The sequence below is a fragment of the Strix aluco genome, chromosome 18 (assembly GCF_031877795.1).
Source record: "Strix aluco isolate bStrAlu1 chromosome 18, bStrAlu1.hap1, whole genome shotgun sequence".
Taxonomy (NCBI): Eukaryota; Metazoa; Chordata; class Aves; order Strigiformes; family Strigidae; genus Strix; species Strix aluco.
In genome coordinates this window covers 3,128,259-3,152,369 of record NC_133948.1, presented here as the reverse complement: position 1 = coordinate 3,152,369, position 24,111 = coordinate 3,128,259, and the positions used below count along the sequence as shown (strand labels likewise).

The following is a 24,111-nucleotide window of genomic DNA, read 5'->3' as shown; positions in this document are numbered from 1 at the left end:
TTCTTGTAGAAGTTCTTATTTTGGGCAATAATTGTGAGCCAGGTTGGGTGGGTTAAACACAGATCTGCACAGAAACAAAATCATGACCCCTGACCTTCCAGAGCTGAAGCCCAGGTAAGGTGCAAGTCTTTGACTGCTTCATAACCAGGTTGTGACATAAGTAACACATCACACGTAATGAGCAATTTTGTTATAATTGTTATTAACCAGACCTGAAATTAGACTGAAAAAGCAGACTAAGCCCCCAGACTTTTAAATCACTCACCCAGGGCTCTGTGGTAAATTGAGTAGGTTTACTCTTTTGATATTTCAAGTGTTTGTGTTTCAGCCTACAGTCCAACAGAGCAGATTCTCAGTGAAACCATAAAGCTTCAAAGCAAAGCTCCTTGCTGGGTGATTCCTGCAGGCTTCACGGCGCTAGGGAGGAAGCGTTGCTGCAGCAGCCTGTGGCAGCGTTCCTTGGATCAGATCGTATCTAGATAATCCCCATCAAACGCAGGCTCACCCTGATCTTTCAAGTAATTTTCAAAGGGCTGAAACATGGCACTGTGGTGCCTCATCTCTTTTCTTGAAGGATAACAGAAGGGGAGGCATTTTGGGACTCTGTTGCATGCGCATCCTGTCCCGCTTTACCAGAGCAGTTGTGAGGCTGAGCCTGCACTGCTGACCCTCACCAGGCGCTGTGACCCACAAAGGCCACTGCATCTCCCAGATCCCCTGTGAAATCCCGCTGGAAAGCACTGTGATGTCCCCGGCTGTAGTTACTCCCCGTGGAGTTGTTCTGTAGGAGGGCTGAGTCTCTGCATGGGACCAGAGTGTCGATAGATTTGTGTAAAACCAGAATTTTTAAATGCACACATTGGGTTTGGGAGCCTTGTTTTTTTGCAAAAGGACGGCTGTATTATAGGTGCTGCTGCAGTTTCTAAACGTGACTGTACCTATGTCTGCAAGCTGCCCCTCTCTTTTGTCCCTATAAACTAAAATGTAGGTATAAGTATGTGGATAAATTGGGTATCAAGTTGCAGCTGAAATGTCAGACTGTCAAGGGGCTGGCCTTGGCTGTGGCTTGCTTTTACCTGAGCTGCAGGTTAATCTGGGTCTAGATACCAGTCCAGGAGAAGAAAAGCTCCCATGACGCATCCTTCCAGGCCTTTGTATTTGTGCCTCCTGGGATGAAATGATCTAGAAAATCCCAGCTTTCTGTACCGCTCTTGAAACGAGGTTAGGGGGTCAGTCAGTCCAGCCCCATCAGCCAGGTTAACTCCTGCTCTCGGGGAGCTCATTTCCCTTTCAGCGTGGAGGGTCTCTGAACGCTTCAGAGGACTCTCAGCTCTGTGAAGCTCTTGTAGAAGTGCATCTTCAACCTTATGTCCTAACCACTGCATCCACAGACCTGCCGGTTGGGTGTCCTGACTAGAACGGGTTGAACGATCCCAGCAAGTGTAATAAACACAAATTATGTTGCAGAACCTGCTGTGGACAGGTAAGGTTTGAGCTTCTTCCTTAGACCACACTCAAACCTCCACTGTAGGACCAGAGCAGAAGAGGAGCCGCTCTCTGTCAGAATAAACAGGATTTTTGTGCTGGAGAGCAGAGGTGACTCCCGCTATCCTACATGATCAGGGAACGTGGACTGGATGCTGCTGTCTGGGGAGAAAAGCACCGTATCTGGACAAGCTTGGCGTGCAGGTGCTGATGCACTGAACAAGGCTGCCTTCCTGCACCTAGCAGAGATGGCTTTAAGGACCAAATCCCTGCTCCTGAAGCCATAAAACTCCCCTGATTTGAAGCAGCTGGTTGGTACCACAGAGGAGGAGTTGAGAGCAGTCGTGTTTTGAGAACCTGCCTCTGCGCAGCAGCCTCTTCAGGTCGAGGAGATAATGTGAGCTGATAACAAAACTCCTTTTCTCTCCCAGCAGGGTACAAGCCTCTTGCTGGGCAGAAGGAAAAACAAATTAGATTTAGAAATTGTTATTATTTGAGCTTAACAGCAAGGCTGCAGTCAACAATTGGGCGTGCTTAGAGCTGATTATCTGCAGTGGTGGAGGCGATTGCTTGGAGTGATCCCTGCAAATTGGGGTCCCCTGTGCGAGTGCCATCCTGGCAGAGAGCTGGGGATGGTGGGGGGACCTGGCAGTGGTTGGAGGCTGATTTTTCTTGCTTTTATTCTGCTTGTCCTGCTCAGGGGTGCCAAGGGAGCAGAAGCTGTCCACAACGCCTGAGGGGGGCACACTTTGAGTAAAAAACCCTTGTCCCATTCCCCGGACAGGGCGAGGGTTCCGTCCCAAAGGGGTCTGGCGATGCCAAGAGGGACTTTGTCACAGCCACAAGCAGGATTTAGGCTTGGGTAGGGCGAAGCGCAGAACGTCTCCCCACACCACCAGGTTCCTGCTTTGGGCAGTGGGTCAGCGCTGCCTCTCCTTGGCAGCTGGTGGGGATGAAGAGGGCCCCCCCTTCTCTCCCTGTACAGCCCCCTCTCTCCCCCCGGCGCATTCGGGGCTGTCGCTGGTGGCGGCCGGTGCAGCCGTTGGTGCAGCCGTTGCCTGGGAACAGCAGTCGGAGGCAAACAGAAGCGGGGACTGGTGTGACGGTGAGCGGTGGGGTCCCCAGGGGGGGTCTCTTGGGGCAGTTGGGGAGGCACCAAGGCCTGGAGGAGGCTTGGAAACGATTCTGCGGTCACCCCAGTGAGACCTGTGGGGTCGCAGCCATCCCTGAGCACCCATTCTGCCTGTGAGGCCAGAGGGAGGGTTTTTCCCAGGGCCCCCTTCCCACTCCTCTGAAAACTTTCTGTGCACAAGGCTCCAGTGTTGGCTCAAATCCAGACCCGTGAAGCTGGAGATGAACCAGCTGCCCCCCCAGGAGTAGCCCTGCTACTTATGGGGACTGTGGCAAACCCCCATCGGAGGGGAAATGCCCGTGCCCGGCGCAGCGTTCAGGCAGAGTGAGAGGGAGTCTGTTCTCAGCTGGAGTAACCGAGGCTGTGTGGGATTGCTTGCGCTTGGCAGGAGCGTTACTGGAGCTGAAAAGGGGCTCTGGGACCAGTCTTCCAGCTTCACAGGTGTCCTTTCCTTCCACTGTGCCAAATTCCAGGTGGTTGTGCAGCCAAACCCTGCGGGGGGAGGGGGCGGAGTATTTCTGAGCATCTCCCTGCCCCAGCTCCCTAGAAGGACGGTGAGGATGGATGGGTCAAGTGAAGTTATACCAGAGGAGACAACTGGAGGAAGAACAGGAGTAAGCAGTGAGCCCATGGAGATGTCACAGGATGGACAGACAGCTCAGGAGACAGCCGTGCTGCCCAAGCAGGTGAGGGCAGCACCACCACAAGCCCTGCCTGACACAGGGTCCACGGGCAGGTCCTGGTGGAAGCAGATCCCCCAGCTCCAGGACCAGGGTTTCTCTCGAGATGTCACTGGGGAGGCAGAGCAGGAACTCCACCAGTGGGGCTCGACAGATGCAGCATCTCTGCGTAGTCTCAGTCCAGCCATCAATATTTGCTGAGCACTTGAGCTGCCTGAGAGTTATGTGAGCAGGAGGGAACCCAGCCTCGTCTCTGCACTGAATGAAATATTATCTTACCTCCCTCAGAAACAGAAATGGTGTCCAAATGAGGTTTATGTCTTGCATGAGAGATTGCAATAGGAAATCAAGTAGCCCCGTGGGGAGAGGCAAAAGCTAATGTGGATCCCAAGAACAAGATTAAGCGGCCAATGCTCAGACTGGGGAAATCCTGTCTGGGGGCTGCTGCGAACTCTGACACCCCAGAGCTATTTAATTCATTTATTAACAGTCTGGTGAGGGGCTGAGGAAGGTGGTGGTGGGATTTTTACCCTCACTTTCTGTCTGCTTGCCAGGCAGCACAGCGGGTGGCGCTGGCAGCAGAGCTGGACTTGCTGCAGAGCCCTTCGCAGCCATCTCAGCCCCAGTTCCAGGACGCAATTGTCCTGGTTTTAACCTCAATTTGCCATCATTCCCCCTCCAGCCTGTGACTATGCACCCCATTGCAGTAATCAATAACCCTTGCATGGAGAATAGTCAGGGGGTGGACAGTAAAAAGGTCAGACTTCTTGCCTTCAAAGGATGTATAGGTTAGTTTTGGAGGAGAAACTCAGGCATCTTAGCCCAGGTGATAGGAGCTGTTGGGAAGGTGGTGTGAGACATGGGATGCTGCGGAGGTGCAATGAGGGCAAGGCAAGATGTGCAGAAAGAGAAGAAACAACTGGTGGCAAACTTCCCCGGCACAAATTCATAGGCGGTTTAGGAGCAGAGGAGTATCCTGATATTGGATACCTGCCCTGGAAGTGATGTAGGTTGGATCTGAGATGTGCTGGGGTGCTTTCCCACTAGCTGTGGACTAGCCCAGGAGCTAGCGCACACCGAAACCTCTCTCCCTTTCCAAGGACCCCCTCGCTGCTGCTAAGGGGAAGGAAGGATTACCAGAGGATGCTGCCAAGGAGAAGGCAGGCACCCTGCCCAGCACCTGGGCTGGGAGGCAAGACACGACTGCCTTAGGGACAGCCCTGGGAGCAGACACTGCTGGGACAACACACCTGGATGGTGCTGGACCTCCCTCAGCACTGCCTGAGCCCAGGGGGGCTGTTTCCAGTCCTCGCTCAGGCTACGGGGAGCAGGAGATGCAGCAGAGGAGCGGGGAGGACGATGGGCGCAATAGCTCTGCCAGTTTGGTGTGGGCAGCCACGCCAGGGACACTCTTCCAAGAGGACAGGCAGGCCTGCCTTCACCCGCTCGTGAGTACCAGTGGGCACAGTGCCCAGCGCTCCTGCCCAGCTCTCTCCCATCACCCCAAAGATCTTTTGTGGCTTTTTTGTCCTGGCTGCTAAGAGCCAGGAGCTGCCTCTTCCCTGCAGAACCTGTCCTGGGTGTTGGGCTACAACAGCAGCCTGGCTGTGCACAGCCTGATGGACGGGAAGGACCGGGTGCTTCTGTACGTCTCCTCCCACACGGTGGTCATCCATGATGTCCTGGGGAACAGGCAGTACCATCTGCAGGTCTGGCATTCAACCCACATGTCTCCTTCCTCCTCCTCCCTTTCTCCTGAAATCTCTTCCTCCATCTCTTTTCCTGGTGCTTAGGGATCACCTATAACTGAATTGAAGAGCAGCCCATGCAAAGGAGTGTATCGTTTTACTTGCACGCCCATTGCAATTCCCAACATGTGTTGGTGGAACGTCCTTTGTGTTGGATTGCAGCAGTGACCATGAGCAGCACGTGCAGCATGGCCCCCTCTTCTCCACTGCTTCTTGGCTTGGGGAGCTGCAGCCAGTGCAAGGCACAAGGACGGGGTGGTGGGTTCAGAACTGCCTGTGAAAAATGGGATGCAAAAGTTGGATTGGAGGGATGAAAGTGGAGGACCCTTGGGAGAGGACATGAGGGGAGATCACGAGCAGAGCAGTTTGATGAACGCTTTAAATAATCGCTGGGTCTGGACAGCACTGGCAGTGCCTCCACGGCACTTTGCTGCTTCTCTTTCCTCAGGGCCATACGAATGTCATTTCTTGCCTGTGTGTGAGTGAAGACAGGCGCTGGGTTGCAACCGCCGACCGAGGGCCAGATGCTCTGATCATTGTGTGGGACTCCTTCTCTGGGTAAGCTCCTGGAACCTCCTCTTCAGACACCTATGTGCAGTAAATTGCTTAGGACTGACTCCAGTCTCAGCTGAGAGTGAAATGGGAAGAACACAGGGGTGGAATAAAGCAGCAAAGGAGCCAAAATGGAGCCGAGGGCTTCGCTGTCCTTGTATCACCCACAGCACACTGAGATGGGCCTGAGCTCCCCCAGATTAAGCACATCATGTCTCCAAGCTGTAGTCTTTTCTAAAAACCTCACTGCTGAGTTGTTTCCCAGAGCCATTTACTTGTGAGGAAGGGATGGAGAGGATGTTGAACATCAGCTGCAGTGCTGGCTGCTCCAGTGGCAGCACCAGTGTTTGCAGACTCCCTCCCTGCCACACAGACCGGGGTGGGCTGTGCCACAGGTTTTGTGTTGAACCCCCTGTGCTGCTGTGAGTGCTCACGAGGGCTTTGATCCATAGGGTACCGGTGAGAACCATCTTTGGGAGTCATCCAGAGGATGGGATCAATGCTATTGCTATTTCCCAGGATGCGAAGTATTTGGCAACCATTAGTGCTGGTACAGTGCAGGTAAAGAAAATATCTCCTCTTTTGTAGCCTTGTGAGATAGATTCCCTGGAACTTTTTCCCAGTGCAGCGAAGGGGAGGTGGAAATTAGGATGGGGAGAGCAGGTTTGCAGAGTGATGGCTTGTTTTTGCTGAGCCATTGGAAGACAGACCTGGATTTCATTAAAGTGAATGCTGTGGAGTTGAGAAAACGGATCTTAAATTGAGGTAAAAGCTTCTGACTCCAATGCACTTTCACTGAAGCAATTTCTAGCACTAATTCCTGAAATAAAGCTCTCTGCTGCCAGGCTATGCTGGGTTTATCCTGCTCCAGTCTTTTATGTCCCATCATCCCCTGCAGCTGGAGGGGATGGGGTTCACCTGGCTCCCCCGAGTTCCCAGAAAAACCACAAATGTCCGTTGGGTTTTCCCTTCTCTGCCAGAGAGTTTGTGTTTGGAAGTGGACTTCACCCACAGAGAAACCCATGTGCAGCACAGAGCTGAGGCCTGAGTTTGGGTATCAGGTGAGTGACCGCGGCTGAGGGGCACAGAGGAGCGTGATTGGGCTGGACTGGGCAGCCCCATCCTCACCTGCACCCCCCGTACCCCCACCCAGTACAGGGCTGCTGGTAGATGGCAGCTGGAGAGGGGAGGCAGGATCACCCCATCCCTGCTGCACCCCAATGCAGTGGAGCATCTCGGGGCCATTATGGCTGCTCCTCTGCTGCCCAGCAGCCATGGGGACCCCGGTGGGATGTCCTTCACCATCACCCTGACACCAGCAGGAAAAGCCCACGGCCCCGCCAGCTTGTCCCCACTAGCAGAGGAGAGAGCACAGCTCTGGTGTTCCACAGGGAATTTGGCCTCTGTTTTCTGTTGAGTGCAGGTGCTGAAGTGGGTTTTGGATAAAAGTAAATGTTTTGCATGAACGAATAAGCAGAAAGCATTGCTCAGCTTGGCATTAATGTGATTCTCACCCTTTAATTTCAGGATTATGTAATTTTTAACCCTCAAAATCCCTATGAGTTTGTCAGCAACAGCAAAACCCAGGTGATATTTTACCTGTGGGTAAGTAGGGACATGGGAAGTGGTATTTCTGGTGCCAGACGCGCTCCCAGAGGGTTGGGAGGCAGCGCGGGGGGGCTGCACACTAGTGAGCAGCAGGGGCTGCGGGGCCAGATGTCTGCCCACGACTGGGGTCACACCTTGATTTGCAGATCTGCCCCCCACGACCCAGTCGCCCCTCCCCACTCCCTGCTCTCACTAGACTCGAAGGTGGTCTGGGCAGAGCATCGCTCTCCCTCCACTTCCACACTGGGGTCAGGCCCAGCTGCGGCAGCGATGCTCTGCCTCTCCTACCCCTGCTTCCCCACGGGCCCTTTGTGTGCCTTGTGCTGGTCAGCAGCTTTTGGGGGAGGAGACCAGGGAGGGAGAGGGTGTTTTGTGCTCTCTAGAAGGTCTTGGAGCCTTTCTGTCCCGGGAGCCCTGCTTTGGTCACCACAGCACAGGGCCAGCGCCCAGGCAATGGGGAAGGGACATGCTGGCATTTCAGAGCACAGCTCCAAAACGCCTGTCCAGGACATTTTGTCCATTTTCCCCAGGGCGATGCCGGTTTGCAGTATGGAGCACCGTTCCTGAGCAGCCAGGTGAGTGCAGAGGGGACCGCAGCTTTCCTCCTGGCAGCAGCACTGTCCCTTCCCATTCCCTTGAGCAAAAACAGTGGCCATGTCCCCACCCTGTCCCCCTTGGTCTTCCAAAGGGACAAGCCAGGATTGCCTGAGCTGAGGTCAAGAGGGGTGCTCTCTCCTAGAGACACCCCACGGCACCTTCTCCTGGGGCTCTTGCCTCTGATGGCCCTGCCATGGGACGGGGAGGGAATGTCACACAGAGGGACCAAGCAGGAACATCTCTGCTTGAGGGGGGAAGAGCCAGCACCCAGGACAAACACATGGCCTCGCCTCTCTCTCTGCAGACCTTCAACAGCATGGTGGGACACTTCAGCCAGTCGGTTTTTCATTTTAACAACTCGCAAGCTCTGACGGGCACCTCGGCTGGGAAGCTGGTGGTGTGGGACGTGGTGGGTCCCCGCACCCCCTCCAAGGAACTGCGGGCCAAGCCACACAGCATGAAGGCCACCAAACTGGTGCCTGTGCAGAAGGACAGCCTTACCGTGCTCAAGGTGTTTGAGAGGTAACAGGATGGCAGTTTTCAGTAGCCGTAGGTATAGTCCTCAGATGTCTCAGCCACAGGAATGGCAGAGCTAATGTTGATGAGCTACTGCCAAGTGTTGTAGTTGTAAGTCACTTGGCAGCGTGGGAGGACCAGGGAAATTCATGCAGGAAAGCGCTGCTGATTTATAAGCCATTGCTCCGGCTTTTTCCAGCAATGAATTTGGCTAGGGGGGGAAAAAAAAAAAAAAAAAAAGAACTTTTAAAACTCCTGCTAATGTGATCCCTGATCTGCTGGGGTAGCTCAGACACTGTGCTGCCATGGTCACGGAGGATTGTGGATGAGTCTTGCTCAGTCTCCTGGCCTTTGCCGGCAGAGGGAGCAGACAGCCACCAAACGCCTTGGCAGCCTTGGGGACAGGGCAGGGGACACTGCAGGGTCACAGCAAAGCCTGGTGGTTTCTGCACAGCCCTGGGCTTTCCCCCTGCACGTCTGTATGGGGCTCTTCTCATGCACTTGTGCAGAGAAAAGGGGAAGAGATTTGCTTCTGCCCAAGGATGCTATCCAAGAAATATTTGGGAGTTCTCAATCAGTGTGTGGATTAAGTTTTCCCTTCCTTGCAGCTGCATAGTAACAGGCGATGTGAAAGGTCAGGTTAAATTCTACGACGGGCAGCTGCAGCTCCTCACCTGCTACAGCCACAGCAGTGTGGGTCCCATTCAGTCCATCTCCTTCTCCAAAACCCCTCCTGATCCTCCTGGTGCCTCCCTAGCCTGCTCTGACTCCTGCATCGCCAGCAGCCAGCCCTTTGTCACTAGGTGAGTGACCCTTTATAAACCCAAGTCTTTTCCTGCATTTGCCCTGCAGCTTGAAAGCTGGGGAGATGGTCAGATGAAAGCTGCCCCGCGGGCTTCTGCCTTGGCTGGAGTTCCAACCCTGTACCCGGGGGTTCTGGGCAGGACAGGGACAGGGAGGGAACGTGCCCCTTTATACCCCTTCTCCACAGATTTTTCACTTTGGGCATTTCTCCCACCTGCCCACCAGAGACAAGCAGGGGGGTGTCTCCTGGGCAGCCCCACGCATCTCCCAGTGGCCACCAAAACCCAGGTGGCCCCTGGCACATCTTCAGTTCTGAACTTGATGTGATGCCTTGGCACAGGCGTGAGAAGTGTTAACACAGGCACAGCGATGATCTGCTGGTCCCGGGGTGCACAGCTCCTCTGTCACATACTCGGCACACTAATGCCGAGCCTCCAGCTTCTGCTGGGCCCCTTAATCCCCCCCTTAAACCCCTCCCGTGGATGGCTATTTCCAGTTAGATTTTATCATGGCTAGTCAAGCTAATCGGGGCAGTGGCGGTGCAGAGACTGCCCCAGTGGTCATGGCATCCGTGCTGGGTTGTACCACATGGACTCTGGAGCTTGGGACAACCCCAGCCTGGTCTCCAGCCCCTCTCCGTCCCTCTGCGTGATGTAACTGTGTCTGAGGATTTATAGAAAGTCTGCAGGCCAGATGAAGCTGTTCTGTGGCTCGAACCAGCCTGCAAACCATATGTCTGTCACTCCTGTTAAGGCTCTCCTGGCAACGTCTGTCCTTAGCTGCACGTGTTTTCCAAAGAGCCATATGGGACAGATTCCTCTCCAGCCTGGAGCAGCGCCCTGGGGAACGGTTTGGTTTTCCCTGTCGGTCTCTGTTGTCTCATCCCTCTTCCTGGGTTGCTGCTGCAGCTCCTGCTGCTTGCAGCCACTCTGGGCAGCACAAAAGGCAGAAAACTAAAGTGGAAACCTTGAGCCTGCTCTTCTAGCCAGGCTGGTGGGATCAGGTATGGCTAAAGAGCCCAGCTAAGGCATGCAAGAGCATCCTTCAGTGCCCGGGCCAGACGTGCAGAAACTGATGGCTGTCATGGGCCAGCTAGCAAAGAGGCTGCTGTTTCCCCACTCGTGCTGCTCGTGTGATGCAGCCATGCGCATCTGTCTGTGCAGCTCCTGTGTGGTCCTCTCTTGACCCTTTAACTGGGCCCAGACTCTCAGTCCTCAGGCAGACTGACAACCACACATATTTGTTCTGTAATGTGCATAATTATTCAGATGTCTGCTTTACACATCACCAATTATGCGACGGGACCCTCTTTGCTGCATTACGGTCGGCACGGCTGAGCGAACAGACAGGCAGCAGCTCTGTCTGCGGCGTGGGGCTGAAACTGTCCCCTGACCTTGTCCGTGGCAGCGCGGTCAACATGGAGCCACTGACAATGGTGGCATGGAGACATATGAAAAGACCATTCAGAGTATCTTCAATTGCTCATTTGTCCGTCTCACACACCAGTGATTTGCAAACAGCAAAAGCTACGCAGATGTCATTCATCTTCTGGCTTGCCTACCCAAGTAGAAAATGGAACTGGCTCCAGTGTCTTCCTGTGGAGATTTACCAGGTCATGAATACAAAGTGCCACCTGCCTTCCAGGTCAAGAAGTATTTGCATATTGCATATCGCAAAATAGAAGTGATCGTCCAACTAAGTTGCCAAAAAGAGACTGATGTGTAATATAGCTTGGAGGCACATGAGCCAGCTAGTCTGATTCATCAAATTCTGTTTCTCTCACACTAAACAGGAACTTTATCCTTTCAACCTCTGATGCAACTGTGCTCCATGTTGCAACAGACAGGACAAACTTTGAAAAAGTCATGGAAGAGGCGAAGAAAGCTGTGAATGCCATCTCCTGTCACCCCCGGCAGGCACTTGTTGCTGTGGGGAGTCACTGCGGGCTGCTGAAGGTGTGGGACTACCAGCAGACCAAGTACCTCGTTAGCAGGATATTCACCCAGGCCGGCATCCAGTGCTTGTCCTATGACCCTGAAGGTATCCTGGCCTCATGACCCTCCCCACGTGCCAAGCACTGGGCTTCCCGGGAGGAGCGATTGTGTTGTGAGAGTTTTCTGGCATGTTTTTCAGGTTATTTTCTGGCCGCTGGTTTTACTGATGGAAGTGTTTACATCCTCGATGCCATTTCCCTTCAGTCCAGCTGCAAAGAGTTCAAGTTCTCGCGAGGTCCTGTGACTCATATTAGCTTCTCTCACAATTCAGAGTACCTTGCAACTGCTGTAAGCTTGTTTTTCCCTCTTGGTGATTTATATGCACTGCTCACGGTGCAGGTTTTGTTGGACTGGGAATTGCTGGCCATCCTGTGAGGCACGGCAGGGTGAGCGGTGTGGAGGGCTGTCCCTCCCCTGGGGCTTTGTGACTCTGAAATGCTTTTCCTGGCTTGAAGAGTCACTCTGTAAAAACGTCACCAGTCACAGCCGCTCCACAGACCTGCTGCTGGCAGCATCCCATCGCTAACTTTAGTGACAAGCCTTAGCTCTGCATCCATCTGTAGAAAGGGCTGGAGCAGGGATTTCCTCCAGGCTGGTGCACCACGAAGGGGGTTGCTCCCTGGGTCCCACATCTCAGTGCAGAAATGAATTGAAGGTAGAAATGTATTGAAGCAGTTTGGCACAGAGGTTGTAGCAACTGATGATGATCTGTACAAAGAAAAAGGTACCCCCTTCATGCCTGGGTGCCAGGGCAGAGAAGTGGGAAGCATCTGAGGAGTCACTGAACTCAATTTAGTGCCTCTCTGCTGTGAGAGCACAGCAGGGACTGCTCTCCAGCCAGGATGCTCCAGCCAGGCTGAGAACCACTGCGGTGCTGCCCTTGGGAGCAGCTGCCCACATCTACTTGACCCAGTGTTTTATCCTGGTTGTGACTCTAACCCTCCTGGTGGGACTCAACAAAACTAAAAGGGCCGAGCTAAGCCCAGAGGGGACATGCAAAGCTGTCTGCTGCCAGCCAGGGGATGTGCACAGGGATCGTGGCTTGTTGACCTTTGTGGTGTTGTTCCAGGATGAGAAATACTCGGTGACTGTTTACAAGAGAGTCCTGCAAAACGGGAGCAGATGCTGGGAACACCTGGCAGGGCTGCACTCCCACTACAAACCCATCCGGAGCATCCTCTTTGGGGTCCAGTTAGACAGCAACGAGCCCAGGCTCCTGAGCCTTGGGGAGGACCGGCAGCTGGTAGGTCAATGTGAAAGTCTAAAGGGCAGTGGAGCTTTGTGGTTAAAGCAGGGGGCTGGACAAGAGCATCGAGGGAGGTTCAGTCTTTGGTTCTGCAGCTCCTAACCCTTTCCCACCAGCTCTGTCGTTTCTCAGCCTGGTCTCAGGACAGATCTGCCCAGGGTTCAGGGCTGAGGCTCTGCTACTGCAAGGTGCTCGCCCCAGCTGCTGCAAGAGATGCTAGATCCAATTAGTTCACAAGGTCCAGGGTGCTGGCAGACCACGGGGGAGCTGCTGTGTTTCCTTGTCTTCCCTCCAGGTTGAATATGACCTGAACAGCAGCAGCAAGGACCGCTTGGTGATCTTGCACAGGGACCGGGTAGAGCAGATTGCTGTGCCCCTATGCTTGGCCTGGTACCCACAGCTCAGCACCGAGTCGTTTATCCTCACTGCCAACAACTGCTACAAAATGAAGCTCTACAACACGACAACCAAAATGTGCAGGTAGAGGAGAGATCCATGACTACCACTGCCTGGGAGCCCCATCTTGACTATGTTCTCCTCTGTCTAATGCCTGCCCTACTGCCACCCATGAGCATGTGTTTGCTCACCCGTGATGCAGATCTTGGGATGACTCTATGGCCCTCAGGTTGATCCATCCTTGTGTCCACTGTGCCGTTCACTAGCATGTTACCTAGTAAGGTTGTGGCTGCGGGTGGGTTTCAGTCTGTCCAGCATGTTGGACTTGAGACACAACAGTTGGACAACAGATAGAGAGACAGGAGCTCACACAAGCAAAGCACAAGGACTGAATGATCTCTGAGCATTAAATTTCTCTCTTAGCCCCAGTGTGGTCCATTCTAACCAGGAACCCTGTCTTGTCCTCTCAGCCAGTAGTACAAAGCCTTTGCACCCACTACACCTCCCCATATCTGCCCATCCTTGCGCATGGCAGTCTTTCAGAGAGGGAGAATGTTTTGTGAGCCCTAGAATGGATGAAAATGTTGTTTGCCTTTAGAAAGACCCTTTTGGGACCAACCTATGGCTCCCCATTGGAGAAGATACAAATCCTCCCAACAACAAACACTACGGACCCCCAGAAATGCTATCTGGCGTACATTACAAAGGACAAGGTATGGAGCCCCATCCGCCCCAACTGTACAAGAGCCCCAACGTGTAGACATGGTGGTCCCTGTTCCTTGGGGAATTTCGCTGCAGACAAAACTATGCGTAGGCTGGTCCCGCTCAAGAGCTGAGCGAACTCCCAGGAGGAGGATGTGGCACTGCCCCAATGTGCAGCCCTCCTGTGGGACCCCCAGCCCTCCCAGGCTCTGTCTTTCCTTACAGGTGGGCTTGCAGATTTTGCCTGTTGATGGCAACCCCCACAAGTCCTCAGCTTTCATTTGCCACCCAGATGGTGTCTCTGACCTTGCTAGCTCCTACGACGGATGCTACGTCTTCACAGTGGGGGGGAACGACTGCACTGTTATGAAATGGGAGGTCAACCTAAAGTGAGTACCGCAGGAAGGAGAAAGGAGTCTTGTTACGGCTTTCCACAGCTGTTTGGCCAACACAGCTGAAGCAAATGTTCCCCAGCATCTACACTGAGAATGGGGCTTTTGTCCTAAAAGGTCTCTGTTTGTGTTAAATCCAGGTCTCCCAGCTATTTCTGCGCTTATCTCAGTGAATAGGGTGGTGCTGCACTGATGGGGCAATGCAGCAGGGTGCTGCGTGGGAGTGTTTCTTTGCAGGGCTCTCTTGAGCACAGATCCTTTTGGGGGCAGGTGACAAAACCCTGCAGCTTTGCTCTCCTTCCACAACACCGTGCCCACGACCAGGCCAACAAACCACATCTGACAAGGGGGGGGTCACAGCGTGGAGGACAGGTCCCAGCACTCATACAAGCAGGAGACCCACCACTCGCTGAGAGGAGCATGAGTCGAGGTTGGCAGCATCTCTGCTCAACCCTGGGGGCTGCCAGCTCCCAGACACCTGACCTGCAACCGGGTTTATTAATACTGGAGCCTCATGCCCTGCATTTACACAGGCTCTCCAAAAGCCTTAGTTCAGCACCTACTGACAGTTCAGCATGGTGGGCACGTGCCACACCTGGGGATGGTGGCATGGCAGTGGGGTCAGCCTAGATGGCGATGACCTGTCAGGCCCCACGTAGCTATGTGGGATGGCAGCTGAAACAGGAGGGACACATTTTTGGGGGGGCTTTGCTCCCCTCTATGGGATGTAGCTACATAGGCAATAGGGGTGATTAAACCACCAGACCTCACAGGCAGTGGCCATAGCACCTATAAAATACTCCAGTCTGGGAAATGGTACCCAAGTGGTAAGAAGTTGAGCAGAGGATTTTCAGGTCCTTGTGAGGGCCTGGCCAGTGTGATGGGGGATTGCCGGGGTTAGGCAGGGGATCAGAGGAGTGGCACTGGCTTCAGGAGGAGTGTACGGGGCGACTGCTGACACAAAAGTGTCTGCTCTCCAAATGGGATAGGCCAGCATTTGCTAGGAAATCCCCCCTGCATTTGAAGACTGGATTTAGGACAAGCCACCTTAATCCTATAAAGCTTTGCTTACATGAGTAAATGGACTGCAGTAAATGGGGTGGCTGGAGGAGTGAAGGCTGCTTTTGCAAACGAGGATTTCTAGGCTCTGGCCCGGAGCGTCAGTGATAAACCCTGCCAGGTTTCTTCCGCCTTTCTCCGCAAGCGTGCAATTTTCCTCTGCCAGCTCCCTTGGGCAGCGGTGCCAGACGCGTGCTCCCACATGGCAGGCGGGTAACGTGGCAAAGGCAGGATATATATTTTGGTTTCTTTACATGTCAAGGACCAACGCTGGTCATTGCAATGCATGTGCAGGGCAGAGGGCTCTCCCCTCACGAGCGTGGCTGCAGACACCCGGTAGACACACCGGTGTACTTCGAAAGGGAACAGGCAGCTGGGAATGAGCTGAAAACTGCCAGGCCAGCGTGGAGCAACTTCACTTTTGCACTTCAAGGACTGGAAAGGGAGCTTATCCTGTGTTGGAGCTGGAAAAGATAGATAGCATGGCGTGGTCTTTGTTGGTCTGTGGCTGGTTTATTTTATCCTGCATGTCACCCTACTAGCTCAGAACACGTCTCCTGGTTTCTGGGAAATCAACCCCACAAGAGCTGGCTTTTAGCCCTCGCTCCTATTTTTGCCTTTTGGAGTGCACCTGTGAAACACGGTTGCCCCTCACCTTCCTAGGACAAAGGTTTCGTGGTTAAGACACATGCTGATCCTGCGTAAAACATTTCTTGCAGGTACTGCTCACTCAGACGAAAGCCCAAAGGGTGCTGGGCCAGCTCACCTTCATGAGCCAGAACAAAGGAAACCTGGGTGGGAAAGCAATGGACTTATTTATTTTCTTTTCCACTTTGTGTGGCTTAAGCAGTCGGGGGTCAGAATAAGCGACATTTTAAGGAAGGCAATAGAATATAAATGATCCTTCTTTATAATGGTTGGCCAGGGTCCAGGCAACATTGAATTTCTATGTAATTTGTTTTCAGAGCGAAGCTCTTGATGAGCTAATTATCATTTTATTGCTGCTTCTGGCATCTTGTGCATCTCCACTGTGTTTAATACCCAGATAACTTAATTATGAAAAAAGCATGAAGCTTGCAGAAAAACCCAGTGGAAGCAGCACTACAGAGGTGTGCGTGAAAGCTGCAGCCTTGCTGTCAGGCGTGGGGTATTATGTGGCAACGCTACGCCATGATTGCACTACCAAGCTTGGTTTCCTTTTTCATCTGCATAAGCCGAACAGATTCTTTTGGTTCCAACTGCCTATGAAATTGAAACAAAGAGGTGGCACTCAGAGCTTTCAGTTTAATGTAGACTGCACCTGCGACACAGTCACCCGGCACAGGAGAGGAAGTAGAGTAATGGATTGCACTGAGTTATTGGGGAAGAATGTGTTAGATGAAGGAACAGAGAACTTAGGTTTGTGTGGTTTATTGCAAACACCAAGCCCCAGCCCTCTCTGCATGTTCAAAATGCTGATCTAGCTAATTCATCTCCCTCAATGTCTCTATAAGGAAGCAGAAAAGCTAAATGCCAGACACCAAGCTCAAGTCCATGGAAAAGCTCCTGGCTCCCAGCCCTGTGCTCATTCCACTAAACAAGAGGACCATTCAGTAATAATTAATTCCCACACTGTGCTATTGTATGTAAAACCTGGGTATGAAATATGCCATAGAAGTGCAGGCTAATGATAAAATAGTACATGGTTCAAGGCAGTGCTTTTCTTTCCTGAATTCTGAGGCCCAGGGATTTTATTTATTTATTGAAAGTGTCTGTGAAGAATGACTAGAAAGGGAAACATGAAATCTCTCCTCACATGAACCCTTCCTGTACCTTCTTTCTCTGTTTCTGCCAGTGCCTTGGATGCTGCTGCTTCCCTGGGTGGGGAGGGCCTGATCCCATTCTACAACCTACTGGATGGTGGCAGAGAAGGCGAATTCTTCAGGGTAATTATGCTCACCGTGAACACTGTCCAGCAACATCTGGCTGGAGTTTAAGATTCATTTATACAGGCCTGACATTTCTTTATTTTTTTTGTCCAGCTCGCCTTTAACAGCGATCTCATTGATATGCCCGTTAGTAAATCTTAACAGAAGTCTTATCTTTTGCGCCTGTTGGTAACTGAACTTTACGGTACCTTGTTTGAATCCCTCGCAGGAACTGGAAGACTATTTTTACTATGCACAGCTGCGCAGCCATGGTATCGATACACTGGAGACCAGACAGGTGTCAACACATATTCCCTTGGAGGAAATTCCTTCTGTAATGAGAGCAATGGGATTTTATCCATCAGAGGAAAAGGTTGGCCAGTTGTTTTTATCGTTGTTATTAAAAGAAAAAAAGAGTAAGACTGATTGCATTTACCAAGTGTCCTGAGGGCCAGATTCTGACTACTGCCATGCTGGATGGCTCCAGAGTATATTTGCTGGCTTTCAATGTATTTAACCTGGTCTGCATCAATATAGCAGTGGTCAGAATCTGGCAGCAAATTCCTCAAAAAGTAATGATTCCTCACAAGAGAGCTGGGCAACCGCAGGGGCAGGCTGAGCAAACCTGGAGCCTGTTAGTTCAGAAGAGTTCAACAAAAGATGACCTCAGGGTCTTCAAGAGGTTGAGTGCTCTGCCACCACTGCAGAGGTGGGTTTCTTCAGAAGGTGAACTGAGAAAGTTGAGGAATGGATCTTCCTTCAGCTCCCAAGGGGAGCAGCCCCCATCTTTCCAAAGTCCATGGGCTGAAGTACCTTGTGTGCGGGCAGTGATGTGTTTTGGTTTCTCTGTGACTTCTACTAGTGGCTGAGCTGCTTTACATGCAGCAAGTGTTGGTGGGCCACAGGCTGGGTCCCTCCAGGTCAGGCGGAGACTCAACCAGAGCATCCTACGTGTGTTACCAGCGCGGGTGGGAATGTCCAGCTCCATGCAGTCACTCATTTGGACATTGACAGAGCCTCTTTTTCTTGCTCTGCCTGGGACTGATGAAAGAATGATTTTAGATGGAGACAGCAGCTTTTATTCCCACGGAACTTAAAGCTCTTTCATAACTGATAAACTCTGCAGAAGCTCTCTCTGAGCTTGCCTTTCAGGTTGCAGCAGTAGAGCTTCCTATCAAACATTTCTCAAGAGCTTTTTTAGCTTCAAATTTTACAGCAGACAAAGACAACTGATTTAATAAGGGTGCTCTTCTTCCCCTTTTGTGGCTGTTTCTACACAAGGCAGTTTGTATTGTATACAAACCTCATTTGTAATGTTGTAACCTGGCAAAAGGGTAATTAAAGCACATACAAAACAAAATTACTGAATCTGATGCAAGGAGATTTAAATAACGACCTCTTTGCACCAGCTACAGCCCTTCAACGCTGAAGGAGTTCTCCCAGGGGAAGCAGTACATCGCTGTGCTCCCTTCATCTTTCTGCGGGGGAGGCTGCGTTCATCTCTGCCACTGCACAGGCACCCCACAGGCTGCTGAGATGGGGCTGTGAGTCAGTGCCACCCCATCTGCCCGGGCGTACTCTCTGCCAGGAGAGCGAGCAGAAGGGAGGCAGGACCTTTGCCACAGCCACCACCTAACAGACTTGCTTTGAAGCCCCCGCAACCAGCAAATGTTCATCTGAGCCAGGACTGCTTTGCCCTTGTGTCAAGCTGTGGTGTTATCCCCTCGCGCTTTGTTAGATCTTTTCCTTGGGTTATTACATTTTCGCCTCTTGGGGACAGAGAGAACATATTCCCCTGGGAAACGTCTCTGCAAGAATAACTGTGAACCCCCACCCTGCCCCAAATCAAAATGAAAACAGCGTTTCAGGCACGGAAACAGAGGTGCTAAGCTGTTGTGAAACCAGGCAACTTACAATCTGCTTCTTGAAGCAGGCAGGACAGTATTAAAATGCAGAAAGAAAGTTCATCTCTCTCTAGAGTGTTTTAATAAAGGAAAAGCAGGAGGGAGAAAAGGCAGCTTGGGCTGACTAGCAAAGCTTTTGGGAATTGGTGTTTTTCTTTTGTAGTTCTGTGGGGCTGATATAAAACCTAATCCCAGATCAGCCAGAGCTGAGTGAAAATGACTGTTCTTGCCTGGTGTGACATTTGCTACAAGAAAAATATAAGGCTGAGATTTCCCTCTTCCCCGGGCTTCATTCAGTGGAAAAACTTGTGACACAAGGACAAAGGCCCAAGGCTGAATGCAAAGTCCTCCCCAGGGAGATCTTGCATCAGCTTCCCTTCCCGGGGAGTAGCAGGCCTGGTACGTGTTGGCACAGGGAATTCTCCCGGCGTTTCTCTGCTGCCCGTGTTATTTCCAAAGGGGCTGCTGCTTGGAGCACGAGTACGGTGAAGACACGGAGCAGATCCTGCCTTTTGGACACACATCTGCTCAGCTGCCAACTGGGCTGACTTGAAGCACCAGACTTTAGGAAAACCACTAGTATCCGGCCTGGCCAGAGCTTGCCCGTTTGCCTGAGAGAAGAGCGAGTGCTCCAGCTGTGCAGGATGTCTGCCCCACGGAGCAAATTTCAGATTTGGCTTGTGCAGTGGCAGAACTGCACCAGGCGCATGTCAAATCGGGGTGGGAAAGCCAGGGTGTGCATATACTGTCTGCAGCCTGGTTATGTTGGGTCTTTCATGCGTGTACTTCTGTAGCGGGGTGGTATATTTACTGGTTTGTGGTTTGCCTGCCCACTGTCCCCAGAGTGGAGACACAGCTGTGGCAAAGGTACTGGCAGCAGCTGCAAAGTCACCAAATGCCTGTCATAAGAAAACAGAGGAAATCCAAAATAACTACATATCTGTTACCCCCGTCTTTACCTTATATTGTCATAACAGAAAGCACGTAACAGTCAGCCGTGTCCATCCTCAGCTGCTGAGTGCTTATTATTGAGATATGGCCATGACATCTGTGGTACCAGTATGTGCATGATTACGGTGTGTCGGCATTCATGAGACTGGAAACTGGCTTGATGCTCTGCAAAAAAGAAAACATGTAACAATCTGTCTTGCCTTGATCTTTAGATTGAAGAAATGATAAATGAAGTAAAATTCAGCAAGTATGTGGATACTGGAGAACAAGTGACAACAATCAATTTAGGGGATTTTATCAAACTTTATGTAAATCATCGACCTGCATTTGGCTTGTCAATGAAAGATATACAACGAGCGTTTCAGGTTCTTGGTTATGATAATGAGAATGGAGACAAAGTTATTGACAGAGGAGACTTACTGTTGCTGCTTCAGTGCAGAGGTGAGTTATTTCTTTTCTAATATTAGGTTTATGCTTGCTAGTTCTGCCTTCAATTTCAGAACGTATTCACTGCAGCAAAAAATTAATCTGGAACTATAGCTCGGTAACCAGGGCAGGCGTGTGAAGCCACCTGTCTTAAGATTTTAAATTGAATAATCACATCTATTGTCTCAGCTGCACTTCTTTCAGTGCTCTGGAAATCTCTGCTGGCCTGAGGTATCTTGTCTGTCACATGGTGAGTATGGATCTTGGCAAATTGTATCCTTCTTCCAGTATAGCCTTATCTGAACCATCGCTCTCTCTTCCAGTCACACAGTCTCCAGAAAGGTAGAGTAAAACTGAAAAAGAGGGGGACAAGAAAGGAGGGATGAAATTGGTCAGTCCCGGGATGAATCTATGTGTGAAAAACTGAAAAGATGGGATGGTTTAGCTCAGCTGAATCAGGGAGAACACTATAAAGGTGTGTATAAATATGCTTATGGCCGATGCCATGGAGAGGTAAATAACAAACTTCTGTTGTCTTACTCCTGTTGTAAAAGTGCAGCTAAGCATTAAAACAGGTAAATGCTGTTTTACTCAGTACATCACCTGGTAAAACTCCTTGCCACAAAGAGCTTGGAAACCAAGGATTCAAGCAGGGTGAGAAAGGTCCATTATTTACATGAGTGGTGTGAGCATCTGTAAATAGATACATTAGATAGAACAGTTTCAGAACAGATCCATCACTTTATGGGCATGAGCCAGCCACTAACTCGGAACAAGTGCTACGTCCAGGTTACTCCAAGACACTAGATCAAGACTTTCCTGCACCTTCCTCTTCCTCCTCTGTGTGGAAATGGCTACAGCCGCAGCGCTACACGGACTGTGGCCTGCCCTGTGCCAGGAATTCTTCAGTGGGAATAGAAGCTTAAGCCCTTGCAAGTGCAATGTAGCCTAAAGAGCCATCTGCATCAGAATTTCTCCCTTTGATAAATGTTTTTGGCCAAAATGCAATATTCAATAACAATTTTCCTTAGGATCAACGTTCTCCTGTGTTGGGATCATGCGTTTTCCTTGGCGATGCGTATCGAGCCAAATCCTCTTTCAAGCTGTCCTGTTTCATTTGTACACGGTTCTTGTTTGAGTTGTCTTCTAGTTTTTGTGCTAATGACGCCATAACCCAAGAGGCCGGTGTTGCTTTGTTGTGTACAGGAGAGCATATGACAGAGGACGAGCTGGCGCAGTGTCTGACCACCCTGCTGGGCAAGCGGCCTGCGGGAGGAGGGTCTGAACCGGACACCTACGATCCCTCAGGTACAGGATTAACATTCCAGGCAGTGCAGAAGCAGGATCACTTCAATTCCCAAACAGAATAATTTCAATTGCAAACCCATTACCCTGTTAGGCCAAGAGCTGTCAAAAACGCTCAGACAAGATTGCAAAAATAGTCATAGAGCTACAGATTGTCCTTCATCCATGCAGCAATTGCGTGGGTATATCTGAAAATAAATGGACAATGAAATATAACTGGGACCTGACAAGATTATATCGCTGTTTGTCTGCTGGCTTGGAACAGAAATTAGAAACACACAGTGGAAGGTTTACACGCCAAAGTCCACAGACAAAAAGGAATCCTACAATATGCAAATGGCAGTGTTGATCGCATCCAGGCGGCAATGCCCATTGTAAGGGAGCTGCTGATAACCACTGCACTGGTCTACAGTTTATGTCCCAGTCCACACCAGTCTAGAACAGCAAATTACGGCACTGATTTCCGCCAAGTGGCATTGCCCATTGTTACTGGAATCAATGGTGAATGCCACATTCTTGCACAATCCATGTCCCAGTCCACACCAGTCCAGAACAGCATCTGGTTAGGGCCGTTGACAAGGGGCCGCGCACAGCGAAGGCGCAGGTCCTGAGGGGAACTGCCCAGCACTGCAAAGCAACTTTGGAATCCCTGGATTCCTTGGGATCCTCAAATCACATCAAAGCAACAGAGTTGCATTTGGCCCCTTGACCCTCCTGAGGTAGCGACTTCCTGCAAGGTTGAGACTCGCAGATTAAACAGATTCGATCCCTGATGCAAACACATCAAGCATTAAACTAGTAAACCAATACTTCTTCATGATTACTTTGTACATCTTTAAAAGCATTCCATCCACTTACTGCTGCTTATAAATTTTCCTGATCTGGAAATTGACATTGCTATTGTGTGTTTTGTGTCGTTGTTACTGCTCTCCAGGTGCAGCAGCTTTGACTGAAGAAGAAATTCCAGAGGAAATCACAGCAGAGATATTCGCTGCTGACATTCTTGGCTTACCCATTGCTGAACCAGAAAAAAACAGAAAAAAGCGATGAATCCGGGGTCTACGAAGACACAGAAGCATAGCTACCACAAAGTTTTCTACTTGTTCCTACTTCCCAGTCTCCTCAAATGTCTTCAAAACTTGTGTTTTGTGTTTATTAAAAAGTAAAGATCACATAGTTTTGTGTTAATCAAACTCTAGAAAAAGACTCCAGTTTAGCACATGCCACAAACCTACGGGATCAAACCTATGTAGGGAAACACGGGGGTGGCTGTAAAGAATGAAGCGGTAGCTGCCACATTGTCTTCTTGCGTTCACCATCCCTATCCTTGGCTGGAACCTTCCTAGAATTCATTTCAGGTGGGTTTATGCCAGATGCAGTCTATTTTCATGACGTTAAAACAGTATTTATTTGTGAAACCTGACAGCAAAAGAGCAACATAGAAGTATTGTATTGATTAAATACCTTGATAAACAGAGTGTACAAAATGCTTGGATAGGTTAGAATGGATTTGTAATTATAACTCCAACAGAGTAAAGCAAGGAACGCTGCATTATACATTAAACCCAGGTTTCCATTTTGGCCTTTAAAACTTACTTTTTCTTTCTGAAAGTAGTAGTTCCAATTAGCCGTGTAATACCAATGGGACGGCATCTTACTGTGTTTGTATAAACAGCATAATGAGGCTGATATAAGTTGCTGTAGAAAGATCAGTGAAGTGCTTTTGAACAGCTTCCTTCTTTACATCATCCTCAGCATCAATTTGAATAATAATGTAGGCCCTTAAGAAGCGTTCCTTTCAGTGGCAATGTTTTTTAAACAGAGATCGCTGTTATGTACTCTGAAAGTATCTGTGATTGTACAGTTAGTACAAACAGCAAGGTGTGCACTAGATGCAAGTTAATGAAGAAGTCCAGCAGCACCACGACCGGAGTGCACCGGCTACGGGGCATGGGAGATGCTCTGCAGAGCATCGCTTTGAGTCTAACTCTGCCCACTTACGGATATGTTCATGTACTTCCACGTGTCTGTGTCGTATCAGATCCTCCGCTACTTAAAATCAGTCTGATTCCATGTTAATTACTGGAATTATTTTAGGCAGCTGAGAAACCTTATAGCCACTGCAAAAAAAAAAAAAAAAATTAATCTGCATACTATGGATTTATGAAGGATCTTGTTTAATACTTTAAAAGAACCATGGCCGATCCCCACCCTCGAGGTGCGCACTAGTGGCGGCTGGACGGGGTTATCGCTCCCCCAGACCCGGCTGCCCGGGAGCGGGGCTCTGCTCCGGCACCCCAGCACCGAGCTGAGGGGCGAGCGGCTGTCTGCCGCCGGGGGAGCCCCCCGGAGCGAGGCCGGGGCGCCGCGCTCCCCGCCCGCAGGGTTCGCACAGCCGAGCGGGGTGAAGGGGAAGAAGGAGCCAAACTCTCCCCTCACGGGCACCCTCCCGCCGGGCCTCCCCCCGCCGCTTTGTCCCCCTCAGTTGCAGGGTGGCGCGGCGGCCCCTTCCTCGTCCCCTCAGCTCCTCTTCCTCCCGCCCCCCCTTTCCTGGCTCTCACCCCTCGACGCCCACAAAAAGGTCTCAAGCGTCGAGGAACGGGGGGTGGGGGGGGATCGGTGGGATCGGTGCCCGCCGTCCCCTCACGCAGCGCCCGGCCCCTCCCCCTCCCCACCCCCGGTTCGGCCCCGCGCGCGCGGGCCGGCG

The 24,111-nt window shown here is 51.1% G+C and overlaps 1 protein-coding gene and 2 long non-coding RNA genes across 5 annotated transcripts; 1 reads left to right on the top strand and 2 right to left on the bottom strand.

Annotated features, from left to right (window-relative positions):
- The first annotated feature begins 16 nt into the window (after positions 1-16).
- On the top strand, positions 17-22,570 carry CFAP251 (cilia and flagella associated protein 251). 3 transcript variants are annotated; one of them, XM_074843768.1, is made up of 23 exons: positions 17-1,483; positions 1,624-3,303; positions 4,398-4,745; positions 4,866-5,006; positions 5,494-5,603; positions 6,050-6,158; positions 6,578-6,658; positions 7,125-7,202; positions 7,736-7,780; positions 8,107-8,324; positions 8,927-9,121; positions 10,915-11,162; positions 11,256-11,404; positions 12,186-12,359; positions 12,658-12,842; positions 13,357-13,471; positions 13,686-13,849; positions 16,746-16,836; positions 17,048-17,191; positions 19,700-19,798; positions 19,886-20,114; positions 21,306-21,407; positions 22,339-22,570. In XM_074843768.1, the coding sequence occupies exons 2-23, from the start codon at positions 2,911-2,913 to the stop codon at positions 22,452-22,454; spliced, it is 3,534 nt and encodes a 1,177-aa protein (XP_074699869.1). In that variant the 5' UTR covers positions 17-1,483; positions 1,624-2,910; the 3' UTR covers positions 22,455-22,570. The 3 variants fall into 3 exon arrangements, with proteins under 3 accessions (XP_074699869.1, XP_074699870.1, XP_074699872.1); XM_074843769.1 differs by lacking the exon at positions 19,700-19,798 and having other exon boundaries at positions 17-3,303; XM_074843771.1 differs by lacking the exons at positions 17,048-17,191; positions 19,700-19,798; positions 19,886-20,114; positions 21,306-21,407; positions 22,339-22,570 and adding an exon at positions 16,933-17,034 and having other exon boundaries at positions 17-3,303.
- LOC141931518 (uncharacterized) lies at positions 11,411-20,282 on the bottom strand. Its single transcript, XR_012625603.1, has 5 exons — positions 20,094-20,282; positions 19,682-19,838; positions 17,028-17,150; positions 14,925-15,375; positions 11,411-11,824 (listed from the first exon to the last, which is right to left on the bottom strand). It is a non-coding gene; the product is annotated as an uncharacterized LOC141931518 (long non-coding RNA).
- Positions 20,300-24,063, bottom strand: LOC141931519 (uncharacterized). The gene is made up of 3 exons (XR_012625604.1): positions 23,966-24,063; positions 23,406-23,524; positions 20,300-20,452 (listed from the first exon to the last, which is right to left on the bottom strand). It is a non-coding gene; the product is annotated as an uncharacterized LOC141931519 (long non-coding RNA).
- Positions 24,064-24,111: the final 48 nt, after the last annotated feature.

Excerpts from the sequence above, each read along its gene's own strand:
- CFAP251 (XM_074843768.1), top strand. The coding sequence starts at position 2,911 with ATGCCCGTGCCCGGCGCAGCGTTCAGGCAGAGTGAGAGGGAGTCTGTT. Across the intron at positions 8,325-8,926 it reads GTGCTCAAGGTGTTTGAGAG|CTGCATAGTAACAGGCGATG; the intron begins GTAACAGGATGG and ends CCTTCCTTGCAG. Across the intron at positions 19,799-19,885 it reads CCAGTATGTGCATGATTACG|ATTGAAGAAATGATAAATGA; the intron begins GTGTGTCGGCAT and ends CTTGATCTTTAG.